This window comes from Plecotus auritus (genome assembly GCF_963455305.1).
Source record: "Plecotus auritus genome assembly, chromosome: 2".
Lineage (NCBI taxonomy): Eukaryota > Metazoa > Chordata > Mammalia > Chiroptera > Vespertilionidae > Plecotus > Plecotus auritus.
The window spans coordinates 5,258,708-5,269,129 of NC_137771.1; the positions used below are offsets into that span (position 1 = coordinate 5,258,708).

At 46.3% G+C, this 10,422-nt stretch overlaps 1 protein-coding gene across 2 annotated transcripts in view; it reads left to right on the forward strand.

The window, feature by feature from the left end:
- The window catches only part of SLC25A33 (solute carrier family 25 member 33), a 30,759-nt gene extending 20,668 nt beyond the window's left edge, over window positions 1-10,091 (forward strand). The window contains exons 3-7 of one of the 2 annotated variants that reach the window (XM_080655882.1): window positions 2,684-2,761; window positions 3,424-3,524; window positions 5,072-5,138; window positions 7,830-8,110; window positions 9,606-10,091. In XM_080655882.1, coding sequence (XP_080512008.1) covers window positions 2,684-2,761; window positions 3,424-3,524; window positions 5,072-5,138; window positions 7,830-8,110; window positions 9,606-9,808 — 730 coding nt within the window. In that variant the 3' untranslated portion in view covers window positions 9,809-10,091. The remainder of the gene's footprint in view (window positions 1-2,683; window positions 2,762-3,423; window positions 3,525-5,071; window positions 5,139-7,829; window positions 8,111-9,605) is intronic. The other variant, XM_080655883.1, reaches the window with a different exon arrangement.
- Window positions 10,092-10,422: the final 331 nt, after the last annotated feature.

Sequence of the window (10,422 nt, forward strand, 5' to 3'; positions counted from 1 at the left end):
TCTACTTTGTCTCTCTATAGATAAATATTTCATTCTTTTGATGCTGTTTTATATGGAATAGCTGTTTATTCCCATTCTTAGATTATTCATTGCTTCTGTGTAGACATACAATTGTTTGGGTATTTTTGAGTGTGTGTACATTGACCTTGTATCCTGCAACCTTGCTGAACTAGTTTATTATAGAAATTGTTAGTGGATTCTTTAGTATTTCTATATATAATATGTCTGTAAATAGAGATAGATTTACTTTCCAATCTAGATACCTTTTATTTATTTTTTTCTTGTCTAATTGCTAGCCTACTGCTTTTTAAGAACGCTTTTAAAGGTATAAATATTCTTTCTCATCAAGCAATTGAACTATTTTATAAACATCAAAAAACGTGGAGAGGAGAGGTTAGGATTCAGATTTCTAGGAATCTAGATCATGAAAATTACACTGATCTAAGGAAGGAAAGAACAGGAGCGAAAACTACAAATGGAGAAAACTTTAACATTAGCAACACGCTAAGGACTAAAACATATCAGCTTAACCTCTTTTGCACCAAAAACTTCAGGTTGGTTTTGGAAACATTTTCTCTGTGCGAAAAGTCAAAGTTGGTAGAGTTAGAATTGACAGGATTCATTTTATTGTTAGTTTTCTAGGACTATCTTCTCGAAGTGAAAGATGTCTTTTTATCTTACCTGCAGTGTCATAATGGAATATAAACTCTTTTGAAAACAATGTGATTATTTCTGAGCTTGGCCAACTTAGAATGCTGTCAAATTGGAAGTACTAATTACCAAGTAAAGAAAATTCTCAGAAAAGGAGATTGAATTAGAGGGGACTCTGATTTAACAATGTAAATTCTCTTAGATACCAAAAAACTGAGCCATTGAAAAGAGTAAATTTGCCCAGTCAGAGTGGCTCAGTGGTTGAGCACTGACCACTGACCTATGAACCAGGAGGCCACGGTTCGATTCCCAGTCAGGACACATGCCAGGATTGGGGGCTCGATCCCCAGTAGGGGGGTGTGCAGGAAGCAGCTGGCAATGATTCTCTCTCCTCATTGATGTTTCTCTCTCCCTTTCCTTTCCTTTCTGTAATCAATAAAAATATATTTTTTTTAAAAGAAAAAGAATAAACTTAACTAACTTAAAGAATTAACGTTGCAGTGGGGATTATGCTTCTAAAGAATGTTCTATACAGTGCTTTTAGGATTTTCTTAGTCACTGTTGATCAAAACTATATTTAACAGTTATTTTTTAAAGCATGTTGGCAAGTATATGGAAAAATTGGAACCCATGTGTGTTGTTGATGGGTGCAGCTGCTATGGTTGATAGTATGGCCAATTCTCAAAAAATTAAACCTAGAATTTTACCATATGATCCAGCAATTCCATTTCTGGGTATAGGGACTTGAATAGATATTTGGACATTCATGTTCATAGCAGCATTTTTCCCAGTAGCCAAAAGGTGGGAAGCAACCCAAGTGTCTATTGACAGATAAATGGATAAACAAACTGTGCCCATTTATACAATGGAATGTTACTCAGCTTTAAAAAGAAGGAAATTCTGACATGTACTGCAGCAGGGGCGAATCTTGAGCAGTTATGCTAAGTGAAATGTGCCAGTCACAGAAGCACAAATACTGTGTGATTCCATGAGGCCTTAGAGCAGTCAGGTTCATGGCGACAGCAGGTAGAATGGTAGGTGCCAAGGGCAGGTGCGGGGGGCGGCATGGAGGGTTAGTGTTCAGTGGGTATGGAATTTTAGTTGAGACGATGAAAAAGTTCTAGAGGCAGAAGCTGGTGATGGTTGCACAACAATGTGAATGCACTTAATGCCCCTGAACTGTACATTTAAAAATGATTAGAATGGTAAAAATTTATGTTACATATATGTTACCACAATGAGAAAAATGAAAAAGAAAGAGCAGGCACAGTGTTCTCTTTGGACTTGAGGTACTAGGCTTTTCCATCCAGCCCCTGAAATTACTAGGTTTCCTATTCCTTGTATCTGTTTAGGGCTTGCCCACAGTAAGTGAAAACCTAGAACATGGGGTGTTATAAATAAAGGGTAAACCCAAAAGAAGTGCCATCCAGAGAAATCTCCGAGCGTGTCTCTCAGGGGACCTTGGTATAGTGGGAACACGGGGCCTGTGTCAGCCCCTTTGCCAGTGCTCGTTGTCCCTACAGGGTCTCCTCGTACAAACCTCGAGTGCCTTGCTCCTTCGTGAGCAGGGAAAAAGCTTCTTGCAAACATGTCAGACTGATGCTTCCGAAGCGCGGATTTTCACTGCTACTGCAGCCGTGTTCTTCAGCCTTCCCGTTCTGTGCTGTACTATAATCAGATAAAGCCTGGGGTCTTGTAAACAATCTATTACTCTTTTTTATTTTTTAATATTTGTATTGATTTCAGAGAGGAAGGAGGAGAGAGAGAGAAACAGCAATGATGAGAGAGAATCATTGATCGGCTGCCTCCTGCACACCCCCCACTGGGGATCAAGCCTGCAACCCGGGCATGTGCCCTGACCGGGAATCAAACTGTGACCTCCTGATTCCTAGATCGACACTCAACCACCAAACCACACCGGCCGTGCAACAACCTATTATTCTTTGTTCAGGGCGCTAGCGGAAGGCTGATGCTTGCTTTGCATAGGTCTTGCCTAAGGATTTTAAAGATGGATCTTCTTTATATTATTCAGGTCAATCTTGGAGAAGGAGGGACCAAAGTCACTTTTTAGAGGCTTGGGTCCAAATTTGGTTGGAGTTGCACCATCAAGGTAAGCTTTGAACTTTCACCTGGTTCCCTCATGCAGATGTGATATCCTGAGTCCTTTCCCACGGAAGGGCCGTAGTGCTAGGTGGCCAGTCTCTTCTGTGCACATTTGCCCGAACACACCTGACAAAGGGGAATGGTGGGAACTGTTGGTGTGTCTTCAGTGCCCGGTGAGGAAGAGATTCTAGTTATTTTACTGCGTTGAAAATGAGTCTGCTCTCACCCCTGAATCTTCTCTAAGTGAGTGTGTGTGATCAGCAGCATTGCCCCCTCCCCCAGTCACACGCTCATTTTGCTGTGAGGCAGGACGAGTGTGGTATATTTTAGAAATACTGCACATTTTAAAGGTTACAGTATATGTTGGTGCTCAAAGGATTGGCATTTATCCAGAACGAAGAACATAAATGGGCTTTGTATGTTACCACAATCTCATTTTCCTCCGTTATTTTGGACTCTTCCCTCCACCGAATACTTTCTGAGGGGCGCGCAGAACCTTCCTGAAGGAGCCTGCAGCAGGTTTGGGTTTAACACAGATGAGGCCAAGCTTTTGTCACGTGTTAACTTCTTGCCCATGTTATTTACCTGAAGTTTTAGAGGTTGCGGAGGGACATCATATTGGCAGTGCCGTGCCGGTGTCTTCATCGCATTCTCCCTTTGTTCTAACAGGGCTGTGTACTTTGCATGTTACTCCAAAGCCAAAGAGCAGTTCAATGGCATTTTCGTGCCTAACAGCAATATTGTGCACATTTTCTCAGCTGGCTCTGCAGGTACGTTACCCGTGGGTGGAGAAAGCACGTGCTGTGCCCAACAGCCTTTTCTAGGAATTAGAAATTAGCTCTCTGCCTCTTCTCCATCTGAAGTCATGTTTCTGACGCTTTATGTTAGAGCTGATAAAATGATGTGTTTGAGGTCCGTTTGTAACCTGGTTTCTCTCTCTCTGGCCACTAAAGCTTTTCATTCTGCCTCAGCATGTCCATGTCCATGCATGCTAGTCGGGTGCAGTGCTTCTTTTCAAGGAATTTCAATGTGCTTTTCATGTCTTGTTTCATGACACTGTTTTCTAAAGTTCAAGCTCCTTTTCTCATGACTCCTGTGCACAGCTGGCACTTTGTCCTAATCACTGGGTTCTACAACAAGGGTCGGGGCTGGTGGGCTTTTAGTGGGACCGGAACAGGCCGGAGAGCGTTCCTCATGAGGGAGTCATCCTGCTCACCATAGGAAACTTGTAGCAGGATTTCCCCCCAGGAAATGCTTGGCAAAAACGGCAGGGACTTGTAGATTGCTGCGAGAAGGCCATGTCGTACAGATCTATGTTTATGTCTGTTGAACTAGAAAGGTATTTTAGAGAACTTAAATTGGCATTTTATAAAGAATTCCCGCTTCTGCCAGCCTGTAAGTGTATACACCTCTCTACGTCAAATAAAACACCAGTAACCCCCCTGAGTAGTTACAGATGGTGCTCTGGACCCCAGTTGGAACTGATGTTAAACAAGAAAGGCGTGTGTCGATGAGTGCAGAGCTCCGAGGGGGCCTTCACTTTGAGACCGATAGGGGTTGGCTGCAACCTACACGCTGGTTATCAGGCTTAACTGGGCAGCGTTCGCATTAGAAGAACCTCAGTACCTAAAGCAAAGCTGCGGCAGTCTTTCAGCCTCGCCCTGGGTTCCTCCGTCTGACTGCTGTGCCCGCGACTGGGGAGGGCAAGGCCACAAGGAGGGTCACTGAGTCAGGCTGATGCCTGACTCTGCTGTGTTCTGTTGCTCTGGAATGATTGGCAGTGTTGAGATGGGGAGACTCACTGACCAATGGTTCTTGTAAGCAGATCAGTGTTAAAACTTCAGTTTCCTGAAACATTGGTAGGTATTAAAATGTCTGCCTTTGGATTCAGTTAAGTGGAGATTTAGTTCCTTTTATTTTAAGTTTGATATAAGGCAGCCTTTTGGATTAAGACAGCAACTTCCCTTAAAAACAAATTATTTCTGGATCTGATGCTTACAGACGGAGCTGTAGGGTGGTTTCATGTTTACCATGGGCATCACTTTGACAGAAACACCCACAGCACCGCCTAGGGGCTGGAAACCCTAGGCCGGGCTGCAGAAGTTGGGGAGACTTTTAGGTCCAACATACCAGTAGAAGCTACGCTTTAGGGACTGGAGCTTCCTGAGCATACAGAAATGTAGCTGCTTCCTGCTGTCCATTTTTACTATTAAACCTTGGAAAGCCTGGTTTCGGCACTTATCAGATGGAATAGACAACTTTAATCAGCGTTGGCTGTGTTCAGTGATGACATTTTCTGGTGTGTTTTTTCTTCCAGCTTTTATCACAAATTCCCTAATGAATCCTATATGGATGGTTAAAACCCGGATGCAGCTAGAACGGAAGTAAGTTATTAATTGTTGCTTCCTTAACATAAGAATTCTTGGGGATATTTCTCCCCCCAGCCCCTGTGGAGTGCAGTACACAGTCTTGTTCTTTCTGAATGTGAGCACACAGCAGCTCCTTTTGTTTGGAGAGTCGTGCTGTCTCGCATTGTGGGGACAAAGGCCAACAGAGGGGGCCGCAAGTTCGCTCAGCTGTGGTCCCTGGTGTGCAGTGCTGACCTCTGCAGACCGCTGGGGGTCCCTGCGCTTGGCGGGCCCCACCCCAGTTGCAGCACTAGGGGCTCTCCCCAGATGCTTCTCTTTCAGGCGGGAAGATGCCTTACAGTGAGGGAGAAAAGCGAATGCCTCCAGGCCTGGGAAGGGCCATTTTCTCTCCGAGGCCCTCGGACTCTGGTTTCTGGAATCACCCTGCAGATTCCCTTGGCGGTGTGGGGAAGTCTGCAGGCCCTTTTTAGAATAGTAGAAGCAATGGGAACGAGTTGCTGAAATACAGTTACTAATGTTTTTTATAATTACGATACAGTAACAAATGTACTTGATATATTAAATCAGGCTGTGGCCAATAACGACTGTAATTTCAGAGGAGGAGTGATGGTAAGTGAGGTTTGTGACGGGATTCTCTCTAAGAACCCTGTGTAACTGTGTGGGGCACTGGAAACTTCCAGCTAATCCAGTCCAACCTAAGCTACCTAGAAAGGACAGCGGAGAGAGCAGGAACCCCTGCAAGTGCAGGTAGGGGCTGTGGCTTGTTCTTCCTCTCCAGTGACCTCAGTAGCCTCTGCATTGGCCTTGGACTCCATATTTCCCCGTCCCATTCTGCCTGAAGGAACCTTCTAAAATGCAGCAGTTCTAATAATTTTGAACATATCATTTGCTTAGAATCCTTCGATGAATCTCGATTACGCTCAGGGTTAAACCCTAACTCCTTGGCTTACCACTCAAGGTCCTTTGCAATTTCCTAAAAACATGTGCTGTTACGTGTCCAGCCCTGAGTCGACCATCCCTCACCAGGAGTCATTTCTCCCTTCTTGGTTGTGCTATCGCCGGCTTGCCTTCCAGCTTCTAACCAGCTCCTCCTGGAAACCTTCGGGAATCACTCCCAATTCCAGGGTGCGCAGGGTGCTAGTCCCTTAGCAGTGATAAGTGCTCGAGTCAGCGGAGGGCCCGCATGTGCATCCTTGTAAATCTACCTGTAGTGACCCGTGCTCAGGAGTTGGAAAGGTTTGTTCGGATGGCCTGTAACCTGTCCCTCACCACGGAGCGTTTCTCACATGCTTCCTGCACACTCGTCACGGGAAACGCGGGGAGTGAGACGCAGGCATTACCTTCCAGAGGCTCGGCTTTCAGGAAATAAAGGGAATCACAGTCTGGTGGGATAAGGGCCTTCAGTACTGCAGGCCCCGCAGGGGGGTCCCCAGTGCAGTCAAGGCAGGATGCACAGAGAGGCATGTCCTGTGGCAGCAGCATCGTCCCTGCTGTCTGAGAAAGCGGCAGTGAAGAGGCTGCGGCCAGAGAACCGTGTCCCGGCAAACCTGGAGGCAGGAAAGCACCGTGCGCTCTGGGGAAGGAAAGGAGAAGCGTGGTCAGCGCCACATGCGAATGTGCGGGAGCAGGAGGGACCATGGAAAGAGAAGCGGGGAAGCAGGCAAGGCCACAGCCTTAACCCCTGGGAAGGAGTCTGGAGTTGGACCTGGGCTCTGTTTGGAGAGCCATTGGAGCAGTTGCTGGCAGCCCCGGGCACTTGCCCCAGGGGACATTTGGTGGTGACTAGAGACCTTTTTAGTTGTCAAGCTCAGGTGGGGTGCTGTGACATGGTGGGTAGAGGCCAGGTCCTCCAGGGCAGAGGACAGCCCCACAACAGAGTGATCTGGCCCGAATGTCAGTGGTCCCCAGGCTGAGAAACCCTGCCTGCAGAGTGGCAAGCAGGGAGTGGTGGGTTGGATTTGTGTTAGGAAGATCACCCCAGCTCAGCTAGAGAACAGCCCGGGGGAGACGCAGCGGAGCAGGGGAGACCACCATGGAGAGTGATGGGAGCCGGGCAGGTCTCTGCCTGACCAGTGCACACTCTGTCGGGTCCTGGGATTCAGCTTGTATCCAGCCCGTTGAGCACTTTCCATCACGGGAGGACTCCCAGCCTAAGTCTTTTGAGTAGTTGCTGTGTAGTCTGTTCGACGTTTGTGGTTTCAGGCATTTAGAAGTAATGGAGTTAGTGCCCCATTTGGAGACGAGCGAATTTCATTTGGAGAAGGCTGGCGGGTTTTCCTTCAGTGTCTTCTTAAAACACATTGTAATTGTGCCTCACATACCAGCTGTCCGCCTCCCACACCCACGCCTGCACAGCAGTTCTGGTCTGGCACGGGCGCCCAGGGCACCGCTACGCCTCTTTTTAGGTGCCGGACGAATTGATCATGTTGGTTAGATTTTCTCTGTGAGGAATGTCTTCCTCCTCGAAGCTCTTTCCAAACTCGGGCCAGAGGCTGTGAACATGTTCTTGTGACTCTTGTACGGGCACACATTCTCTGTGGGCCGGCCGCGTGGCCCAGCCTGTGGACCGGGGCTTGCCGTGGGCCAGGCACAGCTGCCCTCCGTGCGGGAGGACATGTGCCATCCACTGATTTCCTTCCACCCGGCGAGGGTCTTTGGAGCCCGCTCACTCATGGTCTGATGGCCTGTCCTTGGTCTCTGTCACAGGGTGCGCGGCTGTAAGCAGATGAACACACTCCAGTGTGCGCGCCACGTGTACCAGACGGAAGGCATTCGTGGCTTCTATCGGGGATTAACTGCCTCGTACGCGGGGATCTCAGAAACTGTCATCTGCTTTGCTATTTATGAAAGCTTGAAGAAGTATCTGAAGGATGCTCCATTCGCCCCCTCTACAAATGGGACTGAGAAGAATTCCGCAAGTTTTTTTGGACTTATGGCAGCTGCTGCTGTGTCTAAGGGATGTGCCTCTTGTATCGCCTATCCACACGGTACGTGCCACTCTTCTCCCAGAGCAGTGACAGCTGTCAGGCTGTGCCGTTTGTCAGTGTACCTGGACCCTGGAGCCGACTGAAATGCACATGCCTGCAGGTAGTGAGGGAACCGAGCCCGAGTGGGACTGGCCTCCCCCTCGCTCGTGTGTGTGTGTGTGTGTGTGTGTGTGTGTGTGTGTGTGTGTGTGTTTTGCAGGAACTCTGTGTCACTCAACCCCAGTTCCCAAAACTTGCTGTGCAGAACGTGGGCCTGTGTTGTAGAACTTATGTTTTCAAGAAGCCAAAAATCTGGATTTTACTTAAAATTCTTTAACTTAAAAAAATGACATAGGAGCCAAACTTAAAATCTCTCAGCTTCCACTTTGAATTTTATTTTCCACTTAAAGTTTATTTTTTTTAAGTTTATTTATTTATTTATTTTAAAGATATTTTATTGATTTCAGAGAGAGAGGGAGAGAGAGGGAGAGATAGAAACATCAATGATGAGAGAGAATCATTGATTGGCTGCCTCGTACTGGGAACTGAGCCTGCAATCCAGACATGTGCCTTTGACCGGAATTGAACCGGGGACCAGACCCTTCAGTCCGCAGGCCAGTGCTGTATCCATTGACCAAACCAGCTAGGGCTTTTAAGTTTATTTTTAAAAAGAATGATAGGCCTCCTGTCCTTTTGAGCTACTATTAAAATAATAGCTTTGTTTATTGTGCCATGAAAAACAAGCCTTGTTTTCAAAAGCCTACTGTGCTGTCAGCTGTGGCCAATGGCTGTGGTGAACTCAGTAACAGGTGACGGAGTCCCAGTGTGAGCCGGACACTGCGTGGCCTCGAGGCTCATGAAGAGAGGCGGGCGGCTCCCTGGCAGTGAGACAGGGTGGCAGAGGTCTGCTCGGCAGGCAGTGACCGGCAATGTCATGTTGTGGGCACCTCGGTGAGGCAGGGCCAGGTGGGCCAAGGTTTGGTTTAAAAGGAGGAGGCAGCGTTTAAGCTGGACAGAGCAGAGGAGGATTATAGGAGGAGAAAGTTGGGAGTACATGAAAAGAAAGTCTTGTGGAAGATAATACCATGCTTAATACAAATGCCACTTTTGGTGAAATTACAGCATTTACTTAATTGGAGTAGAAAACCATAAACTATCTTAAAATCAAGTCCCACTCAAACTAAGCTTTTTTTTTTTTTAAGAGAGTGGGGGAAGGGAGGAGAGAGAGAAAGAAACATCAGTTTGTTGTTCCACTTATTTATGCAGTCATCGGTTGCTTCCTGTATGTGCCCAGACCGGGATCAAGCCCGCAGCCTTGGCATAGCATGACACACTAATCAACTGAGCTACCCGGCCAGGGCATCTATTGAGATCTTAACATAGTTTATTATTTTAGGTGGCACATGGGCGGGCAGAGGTATACATTGATAATTATAAAGCTGTGTGCTTTGAATTCTCCTCATATTACCTGGAAATGCAATTTATTTGTCACAAAAGCGTGTGTTTCTCTCTGCAGAAGTGATAAGGACGCGGCTGCGGGAGGAGGGCACCAAGTACAAGTCCTTTGTGCAGACCGCGCGGCTGGTCTTCCGGGAAGAAGGCTACCTTGCCTTCTATAGAGGACTCTTTGCCCAGCTCATCCGGCAGATCCCAAACACGGCCATTGTGCTGTCCACCTATGAGTTAATTGTGTACCTATTGGAAGACAGTCCTCAGTAACAGGCCGAAAATTGTGCTCCGGAAGAATAAAACTGAAAAACTCGATAAAGAATTTTTTTTTCCCATTGATGTTTAGAATGTTCGAGGCCGATACAGGAAAGGCCATAAACTATGTGGCTCAGTCACCTGTTGGACATTTCCTTTTGGATTCATGTTTTCTGGAAGGTTTAAATTCATTAACGTTAATAGTTAATTTTAACTTTTGTTGTTGTTTTTTTAATTTAAGAGGATTCAGGATTAAGCAGCAAGTAAATTAAATCATGCTATTTAATTTAAGTATAAATTTGGTTTTTGTCCTCTTTCACTTCACGGTACTGTAAACTATAGGCCGGTAACACTAGAAACACAGAGACAACCTCTAAAGTCAAAGTGCACGTGTCTTCTAATCGGAATGTCAAATCTCGCACAGGGCAGGTAGGGGATGACACGTGTCGGTGGCACTGGGCTGACCAGAACAGATTGCCCAGCTATTTCCTTCTTTGTACATTTCCAAGTCTCCTACGGATTGATACTCCCAAGTTTTCAGGCTGCTGCGTTTTAAAAAAAACTTTCTGACATTAAATATTTAAAACTATATACATTTTCATGAAGTTATCCACTATCTCCAGTTTGAA